Source organism: Colletotrichum spaethianum (genome assembly GCF_022836535.1).
Source record: "Colletotrichum spaethianum MAFF 239500 DNA, contig10, whole genome shotgun sequence".
NCBI lineage: Eukaryota > Fungi > Ascomycota > Sordariomycetes > Glomerellales > Glomerellaceae > Colletotrichum > Colletotrichum spaethianum.
The window spans coordinates 403,557-420,118 of NW_026054780.1; the positions used below are offsets into that span (position 1 = coordinate 403,557).

General features: G+C 49.8%; 5 protein-coding genes across 5 annotated transcripts; 2 read left to right on the top strand and 3 right to left on the bottom strand.

Annotated features, from left to right (window-relative positions):
- Positions 1 to 1,286: 1,286 nt before the first annotated feature.
- On the top strand, positions 1,287 to 2,119 carry ColSpa_04673 (subtilisin-like proteinase Spm1; the record flags this gene model as incomplete). Its single annotated transcript, XM_049270885.1, has 3 exons — positions 1,287 to 1,559; positions 1,625 to 1,795; positions 1,838 to 2,119. 3 exons carry the CDS (start codon positions 1,287 to 1,289, stop codon positions 2,117 to 2,119), a joined length of 726 nt encoding a protein of 241 aa, XP_049126842.1.
- Positions 2,120 to 3,130: 1,011 nt separating this feature from the next.
- Positions 3,131 to 3,550, bottom strand: ColSpa_04674 (uncharacterized protein; the record flags this gene model as incomplete). The annotated part of the gene is made up of 1 exon (XM_049270886.1): positions 3,131 to 3,550. One exon carries the CDS (start codon positions 3,548 to 3,550, stop codon positions 3,131 to 3,133), a length of 420 nt encoding a protein of 139 aa, XP_049126843.1.
- A 798-nt stretch (positions 3,551 to 4,348) lies between these two features.
- On the bottom strand, positions 4,349 to 5,279 carry ColSpa_04675 (serine 3-dehydrogenase; the record flags this gene model as incomplete). The annotated part of the gene is made up of 4 exons (XM_049270887.1): positions 4,349 to 4,460; positions 4,518 to 4,903; positions 4,990 to 5,140; positions 5,230 to 5,279. The coding sequence occupies 4 exons, from the start codon at positions 5,277 to 5,279 to the stop codon at positions 4,349 to 4,351; spliced, it is 699 nt and encodes a 232-aa protein (XP_049126844.1).
- A 3,941-nt stretch (positions 5,280 to 9,220) lies between these two features.
- On the bottom strand, positions 9,221 to 10,310 carry ColSpa_04676 (catechol 1,2-dioxygenase; the record flags this gene model as incomplete). The annotated part of the gene is made up of 2 exons (XM_049270888.1): positions 9,221 to 9,893; positions 10,024 to 10,310. The coding sequence occupies 2 exons, from the start codon at positions 10,308 to 10,310 to the stop codon at positions 9,221 to 9,223; spliced, it is 960 nt and encodes a 319-aa protein (XP_049126845.1).
- Positions 10,311 to 14,197: 3,887 nt separating this feature from the next.
- Positions 14,198 to 16,486, top strand: ColSpa_04677 (secretory component protein SHR3; the record flags this gene model as incomplete). The annotated part of the gene is made up of 5 exons (XM_049270889.1): positions 14,198 to 14,457; positions 14,537 to 14,660; positions 14,711 to 15,002; positions 15,068 to 15,575; positions 15,625 to 16,486. 5 exons carry the CDS (start codon positions 14,198 to 14,200, stop codon positions 16,484 to 16,486), a joined length of 2,046 nt encoding a protein of 681 aa, XP_049126846.1.
- Positions 16,487 to 16,562: the final 76 nt, after the last annotated feature.

Sequence of the window (16,562 nt, forward strand, 5' to 3'; positions counted from 1 at the left end):
TTTTCCTACGCAATGCGTCGCGAGGCTATTTATATGTAGTAATACTAGCATTGTCTTCGTCGGCAAGACATCCGAGATCAGCGGGTCAGTCAAGCAGATTAAAGATAAATCGATATTCACTGACTACCTGAATACCTTAGCTTGATGAGAGATACTGTTTCGGCTGAAAACAATCATTGGTTCATGTTGTTGGCCGAGTGTCTCAATTGCCATGGTCCGAAACTCGGCGTCAAGTGATAAGGATACTTCGGATGTCTCGTCCGGGGCCAACCTTTGATAGCCGGGACCTAGGCTTATCCTTGTTGCTCCGGGAGTCGGGCCCGAAGGTTAGGAAACAAGACGGATGTTGGTGTGGATTGTGGTGGCCCAATCAAAATAACAAGCCCAATATCGGTAGCTCATCCGCCCAAGGATGGTCATGGTCGTCGGATACTTCCCGATCTTATCTCTATCTGTCACCAAAGAACAAGAGAGTCTATCGCCTTGTATGGTGGGGTCCAAAGTCAAGTTCCGTGGTGATTTGCACAGATAATGCCATAAATAGTTCTAAATCCTCGAACATGAAGGCCATACTTTCTCGTCTAACTTTATCTTCTCAAATCAATCGAAGATCCAGGCAACAATTTGCTACGGTCACAAGGGAACTTGAAGGTTTCGATTCGGGTGATGGCAATGCTGAAACAGATTGTGGACCGACCTGCTAGAGAACATTCCTACTTTACTGAAGTAGTGGTGCCGGTCCATAAGAACAACTGAAAACTTCTCGTTATTAGTCTTCCTTTCCCACTTGCGCTTATAGGGTTTCAGACAGATTCATATAGAGATAACACCAATAATAAGAAGCTTCCGGGGTGCATCTAAACGTTAACCATATGGAAATACAAGTTTTTGCGATAATATTGGCTGCTACTGATGGTCATGCCTACGGTATTCGGTCAGCCCGCTTGCTCTTCCATCAATTGTGAACTCCAGACTTTTCTTCTAGAAGTTAAATCTTATCACTTGGGGATGTGTTTCAGTCCTGCATTGCTCCTTGTGACTTTCATGCACGCTTTCCTCCTTATCAGATGTTATCAACACAATCAATCGGAATTCCAAGCAAACTGGCATTTCTCTCGTAACCAAATGTAGAAGTGACCTTCCGCAAAATCCGTAAATACAGCACCACCTTGTTACAGTGCAATTGGCGACCGTGGCATACAATGGCCGCATGTCGGCATGTGAGCCACTTCAGAACTTGGCACATGCGCCTATTTTAATCGTCACACTTTAGTAGAACTGCAGCTATGGTGGTCTTGGCCAAGCTTGCATGCGCTTTGTGCACCAGCCTTGTAGCTCTTGTGGAGCCAGGCATTGCTGCACCGTACACCCAAGCCGAGCAAAACTTGACAGTAATTCAAGGCAAATGGATTCTTGAGTGGGTCAATACCGCACACAAGCGAAGTCTCGGGCTTCGCCAGACAACAGGCATCGAGCGAACTTTTGGCATGGATAGTTTCCATGCATACACTGGCGAGTTCGATGAGGAGGTGGTGGCTGATATTGAAGTCAAACACGAGGTATGAATACACCGTTGTGAAACGACATATTGGGAAACTGGTTCAACTAACATTGTCCCTCTTAGGTCATCTCGATCGAACCTGATCACGAAGTATCCCTTACAGTCCTCACCGAGATTGGTAACCAACCCTGGGGATTGGCCAGCATCTCACCACGTACCAGATTCCACAGCGATGTCATCGAGCATCAAACTTATATCTATGACACAAGCGCAGGAACAGACACTTTCGCGTACGTCCTTTAATCAGGTATTCGCATCTCTCCCCCCGAGTTCCAGGGCCGTGCGATCAAGGGATACAACTTCTGGCCAGAAAGCGGTTTCGAAGACGAATTTGGCCTTGGCACTCATGTTGCTGGTATAATTGGATTGCTCAGTTTCGGTGTCGCCAATAATGCGACCATCGTCGACGTAAAAACAAACGACTTGGCTTACGGCACAACAGCCAAAGTCATTGAGGCTATCAAATGGTCTGTTCAAAACATCACCAATACTCCGGGAAGAGCTGGACGCTCATTTATCAATATGATTTTGGGTAAGTTTCCAATCTTCGAGCTTTAAGTTGGTCTCAAAAGTGACTAGTGAAAGTGTGCAGGGTGATCAGGTCTATAGAGAGCGGTGCGGTGCGATGAACAACCACAACCTCCCCCTATAGCTACGCAAGATGCCTTTAACCAGTCGCGAATCAGCTGTCCTAATCAGGTCAAATATGCCCTAATTAGGCTTAGCCGGGATACGATGAATAAAGTAGAGAATCCATAAGTTCTTGTGTAGATGTGATCAGGGTGTTGGTCATCACGAAAGACAGAAAGGATGTTCCCTTGGGCACAGAAAAGTCTCGTCCGTGTGTGTTGATTGTGCGTGTCTGATCTAAGTCCCTCTGTGTCATGGAGGTTTCTATACCCCTGATCAGACTCTGCTTGGCTAAGAAATCAAACAAACTAAACGCAAGGACCACTTCAATGGGAGCAGGAAACCCTGCCCCGTTCCACTAGATAGCTACCGCTGTTTCGACCGCACTGAAAAATGCCGTCGACGCTGCCACAGCACTGGGCATCCTTGTCGTTGTTGGCGCTGGCAACGACGGAAGGGATGCTTCTACGAGGTCGCCTGCCAGTGCCCCGAACTGCCTTCACTGTCGGTGCCGTTTCCATAAATGTGGTCCAATTTTGTACCTTTGGTTGACGTTTTTGCCCCTGGGGTTGACGTCAGACCACGCTCGGTTACCCCTTCCGGAGTAGCTCTGTCGTCTTGGACGTCAATGTCTACGTCGCATGTAGCTGGCTTAGCCCTGTACTTGAAGGCTCTAGAGCGCACTGCGCTAGACGCGCCAGCAGACATCGCAGATCGGATTAAATCGCTTGCGACCAGGGACATTATCGCCAGTATCAGCGCTGGCAGTCCCAGTTTGCTGGCTTACAACGGGAATGGCCGGCAACAAGCTTTTCTACCCAATTTCTGGGGCCAGGTTTTGTACAGGAACCTTGATACCATTGACATCCTCCTTAGTCAACAAGTTTGGATAGCCAGCCGTGATGCAATCATCCAATGGAGGATTGTGCTCCTTCGCACCTAGTCGAAACACAGCCCACCTTCCATAGCAGGACTCCGCGGCTGCGACCTTATTATGTTTTTCCGCAGTGCTCTTGTGAAGTTGAAGATCTCAGACTCTCGAATCTTGCGACCATTGCTTTTGTGGAAGTCTTCCAGGTCAATTTCATGAAATCGACCGGCAGGGACGGGCTCAAAATCGACGACCCAGCCACCGAAGAAGTCGGGGACGTATACTGCAGCATTGGCCTCGTGGGCGTAATGATCTGCGAGAAGACGTGCATTGGAAAAGGTCCAGCCGAGTAGGTCATGGACGAGGAGAATGGCCACGTCAGGATTATCGCTAGTGGTGTAGGCGCCTTTGCCAGCAAGTTTATCAGTCCGGCCTGTAGATTTGCCATCCCACTCAAAAGGTCCCAAACAACAAGACGCAACTTCCATCTCTGCGGTGCGATACAAAAAGATTGATAATTCAGGCCTCTTTTAAAAAGCTTCAAATAGAGAATACTATCTAACTAGACAACAGATTTGACGGCTCACCAGAGATTATAAGTGACAGGATCGAAGGACCTTCGGACAACTATATCGTCCGACACCCGCAACGGTTCATCGTGATGTGGAGAAAAGGTGTCTCCCCAGTCAAATCCGCCACGCTGAGGAGGGATACACCCAACCTAAATGAGTCAAAGTGGTAACGTCTCTCAGGGCGCAATAAGAATTGATGTTATGGTTGTCGCGGCCGTTGTGCACTCTTGAAACCAACTGAAGAGCATACGATTCAGGATCATAAATTACATGAATTGTTCGGGTTGAGCCGATCTCCAAATAGATGAGCTACCAGACGACACATCATTACTTGCTACCTAGACATGATAGAAAAGCTCGATAGGGGTTTTGTCAAGTCGTGTTCAACGATCTGCTACCTTGACTTCGCATTTTTACAGAAATCCAAGACTTGGACCCTCTTCTAGACATTCTGATGGAACGATTTCGGGATTTCTGAACGGGAATGTGCCCTATCAGAAAGTCACATCACCCGCGTGGGCCATAGACCTCCAGCCTTGCCCCGATGTGACTACAACAAGATTCTATGTCAAGTCTCTCAAAACGACTTCTCTTAATACAAAGTGAGTAGACTTTTCAGGCACGTCAGTGGCTGCGCTCGTTCCACGTCCTATCGAAGACGCTGAGCGACCGTTGGGCTAAGAAGATATCAGGTTAGTGGCAGCTAGAAGAACTTCAAAAGGTTTGCGAACCCGTGGGAACAACGTCTAAAGCCTTGATAGAGATCTTTTCGGGCTGGTCCAACATGTAAAGAGCGGCATGAGCGACGTCCTCTGCGACAAGCGGGCTACTTCATGTCAATATAGAGCACTTAATCTATTTTGGAGGATTCCGTGCTACTTACTCGTAACCCTCAACGAAGGAGCCATACTGGTCTTTATCGAATCCAACACGCTGGGTGTGGAAGTGCGTTGCGACGACACCCGGCCTAAGCGCTAGGACCTTGATATCGGTCTCGGCTAGTTCATTGCGAAGAGAGTTTGTGAAGCCTTCCTGGAAGGCTTTGCTAGCGTGATATACAGCTTCGCCCGGGAATGGCGGAGCTTCGAGCGCGGTGGTGGAAGTGACATTAAGAATGATGCCCTTGCCAGGCTTTTGCCTCATCATGGATCTGTTGAGAACTGAGTGGGTGACAAACATGGTACCGTTGATATTAGTGTTGGACATTGTAATGACATCCTCAATCTCCAGTTCGTTGAACCTGGCGGGAGCTCCAAGGGCAAGACCGGCCTAAGGAATGCGGTTAGTCGGTTTCCTCGCGGCTTCAACAGCACAGAGAATCTGCACATTCATTAGATTGAAGCAGCTGCCCTTACATTGTTGATGAGAATATTGATTTCACCAATCTCCTCAACCGCAGAAGCAATGGCTTTGTCTACATTCTCGAAACTGCCAACATCGGCGGCACGGTAGGTGATCTTAGTGCCAGGGTACGAAGTTGACAACTTTTGAGTTACAACTTCTAATCTGTCCTAAAATTAGGCAGTATTAGTTGAAGTCAAAGTGATTCAAATCAAATTCTCCGATTTGCGACTCAAGAATCTGAGTGGGCTTACCTTTGAACGTGCGAGAAGTACGAGGTTTGCGCCTTTGGCAGCCAGTGCATTGGCAATAGCCTCCCCAATGCCCATTGATGCACCAGTCTGAAACACGTCAGTTCAGGCACGTAAGGTAGAAAAAAGTATTTTGGAATCAATCCGAACCAGTAGGACGGTTTTCCCCTCGAGACCCATTTTGTTGTAACTTAAGTTGAATTAGAAATGTAATAGGGCCACAAAGTCCCGTTTTGTCTCGGGGTGATTAATATCTACGTCGTCTTCGAATGTTCTTGGCTCAAGAGCAGACTGATGGATTCTCAAAAGTGATAATTCCGATGAACCGAGAGGTGCTTTAAACCACCTGAAGATAATATCCCTTTAGAAAAGAAGCATTAGATGAAAACTCCCTGCATAGTAGGTAGTCGCGCTTACAAATGTCACCTACGTCACCGCTCGATAATCACATATGACACAGCTAAACCCCGCTTGGAGACCGGAACGCACAGTGAAAACGGCTTATTAATGCAGGTTAGGTCCCCCATTCTCCACGCCTGGGTTAGTAGTTAGATTAATTGAGTTTTTTGAGAGGTGACACCTATTCTCACCTCACAGGGGTCACGGGCGGATGCAAACCTGATTGGACCATTGCTCATCTTGAGAGTACATGTTTACCTAGTAAATTGGGTGTAAGACTCCATTTTAATCGACAGGTTTCGCCGGTTGAGTCATTGCTCGACTCGCTTGGCTAGAATCCGAGAACAATCCTCCTTGACGATTTCGGTTCGTAAGATCGAGCCCTTTGTTGATTCGGTCTAATTGAATCACCAAGTGGCTCGAGGATGATCTTCTGTGTGATTACAACGCTTTGATTGGTAAGGAACCTCACCATGTCAAGCTTTGGGACAACTCCAAGTCAACCACAGTTAATCCTCATTTTTGTTGATTAACTTGGGCCACTCGGAGCAAAACGTTGAGGTGATCTTGATTGCCCAAACAGACTTGACTGTATCAACTCAAAGCTGAACTATCTTGGTGACCAAGACAATCAAGCCTAAATTCATTTACAAAGCGTCGCGTAGGCCATAACCGCAAAAATGAGAAGAAAGTAAGGCCAGCCAGTACTTAGAATTCCTCGCAAAGTAGCCCATAGGATTAATATTTGAACCTTTTCCGATACGATTGAAAAAAAAAAAAAACCCCGGTTGGGATAATACTCATTGATCTATAAGCAAAGAGTTTCCAAGTATGAGGCAGGCTTGGGATTGGTAAGTCTTCGTGATGGCCGCGAAGAGCTACACGATGATAATCTGCCCTCAATTAAGGTATGAGCTAGATTATTAGGTTTTACAAGGTATCATGGAAGTAGCAGGGAGGTCTCACGTAACGAGCGTGCTGGTCCAGCTGAGATGCGACCTCAGCCTGGCAGTAGTCGAGTCGGAAGGAAACATTTACAGCCAGATTGTGTGGTTCTCAAGTTTGAAGCAGGCGCCTGTGGGGCATCAGCTTAGAATAGATGGGAACAAATTCCGCTTCCTTCTGGAGTATGGCATCCACAGACTTCAGTACATTTCTTGTTCCGTACCACTGAGTTGTATATGTGCCGGCTCAAATCACCCGTATTTGGGGCTTATGTTCATGTGTTTACATGTGGGTTTCCAAAGGGATCAGTCCTGAAAAGATTACTGCTTAGGCGAGAAAAAAAACCAAATCTGGGACTCGAGAAGCTCTTGGCATACAATGAAAACATTTGCGACTTGCTGGGTGGTCATTTCACCCCCAAAGATGTATTGATGGGGGGAAATTGCATGCTTTCTACGCACCTCTAGCGCCCGCATCCCGAAGGACCAGCACATCCATGCATAATATCTGTAGCCATCCTAGGTGGCAAATGTACTATGGTGTCAGGCCAAAGTTTTTTACCCCTGTCGGGTACCTCGGGTCCACATCAATGGTCAGACCATACTAATCTGGGCTTAGGCAACATTTGGGTACTTTTCTTCCCAACTGCTGATTTTTCCCCTCATCAAGGATACCAGCCAAACTACACCATCGCCACCCATCATGGACCGCCGGCCGAAAGATATCCATACAAAGCACTTGACTGAGCAAGACCGTATACGTATACGTACGCTGTATATAGACGCTAGTCTAGGCTCTATAGTAATTGCTCGTCAGACTGGCTTTACAGTAGGCTAAGTCAAGCATGCGATACGGGCTAAGTCTGCAGCTGTTAGTGCCCGCTCTGGCTGCCTACGAGAGCTTAATACACATTAAGAAACCCTTCTCGTTGAGTACGTAACCTCATTAAAGATAGGACGTCGAGTAACCTTTCTGTAATTATCTATTACTCTCTTTAACGTTTGCTTTGGAGTATACGCGATCCGGTTAACCCTCTGCTGCCTAGGCTTTTATCGAAGAGTCGCCTAAAAGAAACCACTAATCTCCAAAGTAAGTTGCTAATAGCGCCTCAGCTGGGCTCAAGAGCATGTCAACTGGACACTCGAGAAATGGAGGACTGTCTTATGGACGGACGAGACCTGGATGACAGGCGGGCATCATCGGAAGCAGTACGTTACTCGCCGGCAAGGAGAGGAATGGGATCCAACTTGCATTATCGAGAAGCATCAACGCAGGCAGGGCTGGATGTTTTGGGGCTGCTTCTCGGGCTCCCAGAAGGGGCCTGGCGTGCTCTGGGAGAAGGACTGGGGCACAATAACAGCTGAGGCCTATTAGCAGCATACTGTCCCTATTATTGACGGCTAGATTCGACTATACTATCAACAATATAGAGATAACCTTATCCTTATGTAAGACGGGGCCCCAAGCCATACAGCACAAGCAACAATCCAAGACTTCAAGGATAGGGGCGTAACTATTATGGAGTGGCCCCCTTATTCGCTAGACTTAAATCCTATTGAGATGTGCTGGAACTGGATGAAGGACTATCTTGAGGAGAAGTATGGGCATATCGAGAAGCCTTCTCGAGATCAGCTGCGGGTATGGGTAAAGGAGGCCTGGGACGCCTTGCCAGATGACTTTTTGTATGACCTATTAGTCTCGATGCCAGATCGCTGTGAGGCAGTGATCAAGGCTAATGGGATGCATACAAAATACTAGGGTAGGCCATAGAGACAGTAATGCTATCTGGATTAGGTCAGCCATCAGCGGCGCAGGGGGTTGCACCAAGTGGGTCGGTACAATAGGGGGATAAAAAACTTACCCATCACACCATAGTAAGGTACAATACAGAGCAGTGCATCTCGGATGGCATGGTTCTGCATGACCCAACCATCATTCTCTGGCTTCTAGAAATACCATGAGTCCCAAAGCCGCTTCTCAGTGCCGATCGCGACCCACTACGCATGTCCCACCTTGTCCAGTCCCCAACGGCATTTCGAGTCGGGAAAAGAATCGTCCCTAGAGAATGAGAAAGTGCCTAGCCGAGGATTTCCGAAGGAACCCAGCAAGTGGGGGAGGGGGAGGAGAACCTCGAGGACGCAGAGACCATCAGAGATTCTTGGCCAAGTAGTTCACCCTTCTCTCTTCGAGAATAACACAACCTTCCAAGATGGCACTGGTAACGCTCGAAATGGCAGTAACCAGGAGAGAAACCGAGACTCAAGGCCATCGCCAAGTCGTGCATTTCGCTTCATCTGCGCAAATCAGATTCATTCAGCAAACCCGGAAGTGGAGTGAGGACAAAGAACAAAAGACACGCGGGGTTCATCCAGTCACCAAAGTACCGCGATTTTCTACCGAATCAACTTGGACAGATATCAATTTCTAATTCGTGCGGAGAAAACTGGGCCTTCTATGGGCCACATTTTTGCACTGACGCCATTCGTAGTGCGTTGCATGCCTGCAATGCGTGATACACGGAAAACAGAAACCTCCGGTTTGCGGAGTGAGATGCGCCCCCAAACCATTATCCCCAGCTGCTGTATACACAAAATTCCTCATCGCTGAGTGTAACAAAAAATGACGGAACAAATCTTATGCCAAAGACAGCCTAGAATTTGTTCTGGTTGGCGTTCTCCATGAGCATCTTGGAATCCGGCTTGTACTTCTTGGACACTAGGCGAACGTTGTACTCGACGTCGAGAGTGGCGCCCTTGGGCTCGTTTTCAACAGGCTTGAAGTCGAGCAGCAGGTCAGGCTTGACGGCGCAGGCGGTGTCGGTCTCCAGGTAGGGGTCGTCGTTAGGGTAGAGTTGAGCCGTGACGCCGATGAAGTCCGGGTGGGTGACCATGATGTGGATGTGCGCGGGTCGGTAGGGATGGCGGCCCATGAGACGGAGCAGCTCGGCCGAGGGGCCGGAGGTGTCAATGGCGTACTCGGTCGGCTTGAGGCAGTAGAACCAGAACTTGCCCTCCTCGTCCGTCTTGAACTTCCCGCGGAGGTTGTGGCGCGTCTGGTTTTCAAGGTCGAAAACGTCGTACTTGCCATTGGTGCTGGCCTGCCACATGTCGAAGACGGCTCCTGGGATGCCCTTGCCCGTCTCAGCGTCCTTGATGACACCGTGGAAGAAAGTGAGCTGGCCATCCTTGGGCATGTTTTGGACGACGGAGGCGCCAAGGTCGCGGAAGGGGGTTTCGGGGGACCAGAAGGGTCCAAGGATTGTCGAGGATGTGGGGGCGACGCCAGAGTCGGTTTCGACAGTGTGGTTGATCTCATCGACGAGACTGAATGCGGGGGATAAAATATTAGCCATTGGTCGGGTGATCACAAAAAGAGTGCTGCTACCGGCAGAGCGGCGCGGGGTAACGATTGTCGATTTGGGGGAGGGAGGTGAGGCTGGGGGGCGTAACTCACGACTCAATGCCCAGAATGTCACAGACTCTCCATGCCTCATTGCGGTTCTTCTGGTAGGCCTGGCCAATAGAGTTGATGTAGTTGACACCGAGGACCCATTCCTCTTGTGTGAGCTCAACGTCTCTGCAGAAGTCGTGCAGGTGCTTGATCAAAGAGCCGAGGACCTGTCTGTGTCTGGGCTTCGTCTCGGGGCTCATGAGGTCGATGACATGTTGTGTGAAGTTGGGGTCGAATTTGCTCTTCTTGCCGTCGACTCCGTTGGCGCCGTTCGTTCCGTTCGTGGCCATTGTGAGAATGTTTCAAGGGGAGATTTATGGAAATGATTGGGCTCAGGGTATCTTGTTGAAGTTACAGGAGTAAGACGCTGCGATTGAGACGAGAAGCAGGGAGAGCACTTGGAGATCAAAAATACAAGAGTGAGAACACTAGATGCGAACGAAGAGGAGGACCCTGACATTAAGTACGCATTCCGAGCTCCGGATCTAGGGGCCACGAGCCATGAATTGTGGGCATGAATCGTATGACCACCGTAGATACGGCAACAATGTGCGGCATCGAGTGCGGCATCAGAGTTCGGCAATTTGACTAGGGGTAACCGTCCCTTGGGGTTACGGGGTAAACTTTCGCGCCTCGCTCAATGTGCCCCGCGGTCGACCTTCCCAGTCTCCCCCGCCACAGCTCCCTTTGCACGCCTCGTCCACCTACGGGAGAAACAAAGACCCGGAACCAGGAGGTGGTGGTGGTATGGGTAAGTGTAATTCCCACGCCTGGCAGCCGAAATGCGGGGGAGTCCGTGAGAGCATGCGGGGTGATTCCGAAAGGGGACATGGCGCGGGCTGGGTTGATGTCTGTGACTGGCTAGCTGCTGGGAACGTATGGGGCTGATCTTTGGCCAATACCAAAAGGTTGAAATTCCGGTCGCTGCTCGCTGACGGATCCATCCTTCGTGATTGGCAACGGAACGCTTCAACCTGTCAGGCGACGTCGGTTCTGGATTCTGCCGGGTTCTTGACTCTTCTCTCCCATCGTTCGATTACCGACTTTTTATCGCGTCAAATCAGCTCACTCTCGAGGCAAGGCAGCTGGAGTAGGTAGGTCTGGGCCGCTGATTGGAAAGACGGAGATTGTTAGTCAGCGAAAAATTGCTAAGAGCTGTTCAGAACATCTCAACCAAGCGACGGTGCACCAAGCTCTACACTGATACAGGTGAATCCAACTGACTGATGTACGTGCAACAGTGCAGGGTCAGCCAGGATTTAGTCCGCGCATTGCCAGGCTCCTTAGCATGCCTCACCCCATGGGCGTAGGCTAGGAGCATTTGACACGAGGGACTTCTCGAGCCTGATAGTGTCGAGGACCTGCTGGGAAAATGTGTTGATCGCCTCGACGCTTGGATTGAACTAGAAGTTCATCCGCCTGTACACGTCTACAACACCCAAACTCTTGACGTATTTGCCAGTTTTTGGACCCTCATGCCTTATATCGACAGCTGGACGCGGTTTGATAATTAAATAACTACTCAGCTTAAACCCATCATCCGAAGTCCATTCCTTCGTCATAACGAAGCTGAGGTGAGCTTCGTACAGAGCCTCAACTTCGACAGTGGAGAACAAAGTGCCGAACGCCAGCTCCATATTGCAAGGGGCGCCAAGACCAGATTTGGTGTTTAGTTTACGCCCAACCTCTGAACGAATCATGAGAAGTGTTGAGTGCGTTGCCTGGGGTGTTCCATAGTCTGCTGTCCAGTCTAGACTTATGAGTGCAAATATTTCGATGCGCTCGTAGATAAAAGTCCAAGCTCTTCTAATAGAGAAAAGGCGAGCGGTGTTCGATTCGCCCTGGCGCTGCTCCTCGACCCGGCTAACACGGTCGCGGCGCGCTTAGGCCTAGGCGGGATTATAATACAAGTTGTCCGCACGCACTAAACACACAAGACGGTTGTGTGGGCCATGTCCCAATCACGACAGTCATAGAAACAGCCCTGGTTCATGTAGGCGCATGTAGAACTAGACTGCGATCTTGAAGAATGCCAGGGTTACGTCGCAAATGGTAGACGACGAGAGACGTGGTGGAACCACACCTATGGAGCCGGGGCGCAAACGAGACTGCCTCCCAGGGCGCCGCTAGCACTGGCTGGGGTGTCACCGTACTAGACTATAGATGGTCCGGCGAACATAACGACCCCGTGCCACTGGTCAACAAGGGCGCCGAGCGTATTCATGACAGGAGGAGTCGTGGCCAGTGAGTACCGCGGAGTCTACTCAGATCGTCGCGACTCGAACAGAAGCGCCAAATACTATCAGTCAATTGTAATATCGGCGGGAATAGCATTGTCTCCCCTGAGCTGTACCTTTTTGGAGAGTTTCCAGCATCACCGTCATTATATGTCTGGTAGGCAATCATATCCGCAGGAATTCGCCTATCGGCTCACGTCACGATTGGCTTTCCATCATCGGCCACGTCGCTATCAGCATGAGGCTGACGGCCAAATGTGCTGACGCCTACTGGCATATGCTCGTCGCATGCAAGTCCTTGCGTCCGATAAGACTCAACAGGGAAGGCGCCGCTACAACGATGACGCGCGAGATGGGATAGTTGAACGCTGAAAAGGCTGTCTCCTAGCGGACTTTGGCCCAGAAAAAGATACCCACGATGCCCATGACAGAATTGAAGGTGCACGGCGCATTGGTCTCGTATTCCGTAGCGTCGAGGGCAAGGATCTCGCTGAAGATCTCCAGGCCTCAACTCTCGATGCAGAGAACAGCCGCGGATGCACGCGGTCCCGCTTGATCAATCTCTGCGTCGGTGAAAGCTAAACGATGGAGACTTGGAGCCGGTAGTGAAATGGAAGCGGGTATATTAGGTAGTGTCCCGTCGGACAGCAGACCAAAGTCGAGCATCCCTAGACGCAGAGGCGACTCGTATAGGTGAAGAAGCACGACAGTACCCTCGCACCACGATTCAGGCACTTCGCAGCGGCGTCGCGACTTTAGGAATCTCGTACTTGTCAAATGAGGCCCACAACCGCACGATGGCATGTTCATTCAACTTGCTATGTGTTTCTCGACTTCAGGACTTTGGTCAACTTTGGCGAAACTTTTGATGAGTCAGGTGGCGGACTGGTCGTTCAACCCCATCGCAAACGTGGACAGTAGCTAAAGTTTGTTCCATTGACAGGTTTGCGATATTATTGGGGTCGGTAAAATGTGTGCAGTTCCAATGCTGAAATCAGGGTATTGTAAGAGTAGAAAAATAAAACCAACTACAAAATTTATCCCGCAATTCTTTCCAAATCAAGATTCACAAGAGTGGCTGTTTTTTTCCTTTCCAGTTGACCTGGTAACATTACCTCGTACAGGCGGAGAGGCTTGTGGCCGTGTTCCAACACTCGATGGGTACTGTGACGCCCATCAAAACCTCTTTTTTACACAGTGGAGTGTCCGAATCACGATGCATCAATCATAATGCGTTTTGTCACCTTCTGCCTGCGACAACCGCTGGGATCGTCTCTGAACATTTGATTTCAGAGTCTTGTATCGAAATGTTTAGGCTGGTAGAGGGGTGAGTGCCTGCTGCGATAATTGGTTCATGGGGGCGGCTCTCTGCCGAACCAACTACCTGGTTTGGCTGCACTTTTAGGATTCCAGACTTTGCGCATCAATTCAACGCACGTTTTGCTTCTTCAGCAGTAGGATCAGCTCCGCTTACTTCAGCTAGGCATTGAGACCTGCCCCAAAAAGCTTCCAATGGTAGTATCCCGGGGCTCAATCGTAGCCGCTGACTGGACAACATCGGCTATACCGGCAAATATATAAGATCTGCTGCGGGTCCTCAAATTTCGATGGGGGCGGATAACGGTCACGCTAGACAACAAAGGGAAGCTCGGTCTTAATGGTCATGCATGTTGAGCCCTCCCACGTGCTGGGGCAATCTTGTTCTTTGGTCAATAGCAAGATAGTGATGCAATTTTGTTCGCTCACGGATATGATTTGCCGCGTCAGCGCGGTAGTGAGAAGAAGACCATGTGCAGAAAAGGCTTGGTTACGCGGGAACGCGTCTCTTTAAAAGCTTGGCAGTATGCACGGAAGCCGCTTGTATTTGCTGGTGGTAGGGTCACAGCTGTCCGACCGCTGCATCAGTCGTTTCCTTGGCCAGTATTCCCAATTGCCTCAAGATGCGTCTCGGAAACTGCTCATTGGCTTTGCTTGCCCTCGCTTTTGGCACCCCAGCCGCCCTGGCTTGCGAAAGCTGCGAGCACCCCGAGCGGGACGTCGTATTGACCCGAAATGTCCGCCGTGCGCAACCTGATGCTCAAGCAGCCGTGGACGAACCTCGTGGGCCTCTATCATGGGGTCAACTGAACTTTCTTCACACCACTGGTATTCCTAACCTGTACAACGGTCGAGTAACGTCACAAGTTTATGCTGACAAGAAGTGATGCAGATACTCACGGATGGTCAGGCCCCCTTTTCATTTCCGGAGGCTTCCATACTAATTAGACTCAACTGCGTAGGCTTGAAGGCCATATCCGAGAGCAGAACTATGGCGCCGATTGGGGTGATTTTGTGAGCTTCGTCAAGCACATGCGTCAGAAAGCCCATGACCTGGATGTTGATTTGTTGGTGGTTGACACTGGGGTACGATCGCCCGGAACTCTTCTTCAATCCGACCATACTGATCAAGCCAGGATTTGCATGATGGCGCTGGACTCAGCGATGCTACCGGTGTTTCGTCCTATGCGAACGGTACCGGTGTCAATGGCCAGCTATCAAACCCCATTTTCGAGAATATCGATTACGATGTAATGGCCATTGGAAACCACGAGTTGTATTTGTCCACCATCGCATATGAGACCTTCAACCAGTTTGCCAAGGTCTACGGCGATAGATACTTGACGAGCAATGTACAGATCCGCAATCCCAGCACTGGAGTGCTCGAATACATTGGCAAGCAGTACAGATACTTCACTACCCCGAAAGGTATGCTTTACGAGTATATATGCGCTCTTTGTCCAAGACTTTGGCTCAAATAATTTTTTTCCCAGGCCTTAGAATCATGGCTTTCGGCGTCCTTTTCGATTTCACCGGCAACTCCAATGTTTCGGTTGTCACCAAGGCCGCCACCATGGTCACACAGCCCTGGTTTCTCAATGCCGTCAACTATATGGAGCCGATTGACCTCTTCCTGGTCATCGGTCACAATCCCGTCCGGCAGACGCAAAGCAGCAGCACCCTTAAGACCGTTTTTGACGCAATTAGGGCAATCAAACCCGACACACCTGTCCAGTTTTTCGGAGGTCACACTCACATCCGCGACTTTGCAGTATATGACGATAAGTCCACTGGTCTTGAATCTGGAAGGTATTGCGAGACTGTAGGCTGGCTGTCTATGACTGGTGTCCAGTCCAGCAACTACAAGGGCGTGCTGTATCCCAAGGGCGTGGCTCATCCTTCTCAAAAGGCGATCAGTGTGGCAACGAAGACTGCTTCTTCTAGCCTTCCATTGTCTACTGGCGATTCTTCTATCACCTATTTTCGCCGCTACCTGGACTGGTAAGATAAACCAGGCATTGGATGTGTAGCTAGCTGACAGCATTCTCAGGAACACTCTGACATTCGAATACCATGCAGTTGGTAGCCAGGGCAAGGCATTCAACACATCCAAGGGACTTAGCGTGTCCCAGAATATCACTGCAACCCGCAAGAAGCTGAATCTAACCTCTCTGTATGGCTGTGCGCCTCAGACTTGGTGCATCGACTGTGCACCTTTCATGTCAAATGCATCCATCTTCTCTTTAACAACCGCAGCTCTCGCAGACACAATTGTTACTGAGGAAAGAGCATCGACACCGAGAGTTATCATCGCCAATACTGGGCACATCCGTTTCGACCTTGCTCAGGGACCGTTCGACTACGACTCATCATTCATCGTCTCCCCGTTCACCGACGGGTTCCAGTACATCCCTGATGTCGCCTGGTCCTTCGCCCGCCAGGTGACCGATGGTTTGGAGTCAGGGAATTATCCCTCGAAGAGAAAGCGCTCTCTGACTGCCAGCTCGTTGGGATTCAGTCAGGTGAACCCAGCCTTGTCGACCGTGGAGAGCTGTATCGACCCGCCTGTGACGAATGATCATTTCTCGAAGCGTTCTTACGCCGGGGGTCGCATTGTCCGTCGACAGACCATCACCCCAGGTTACACCACGAGTGACGATTTCGGCACCGACGGAGACGACACCGTTCACAGCGAGATACCGACATATAATTACCCCGACTTTTTCCAGGCTAATGGCAGTTTCCCTGACGACGGGTCGCTTTCGGACGAAACCAAGGTCGACCTAATCTTCCTTGACTACGTCGCAGGTTCAGTGGTTTCGGTTTTGCGCTCTCTAGGAGTGAATTATACCTCCGACGATGTTTCCTACTACCTACCAAGTGTGAGTGGACCAAACGTGACTTTCTTTTAGTGGCAACTACAGTCTTGAAGCTCGCATCCCAAGGCTCAATTGCAGATGGCACAAACGGTGTAAAGGCTGAAGATAT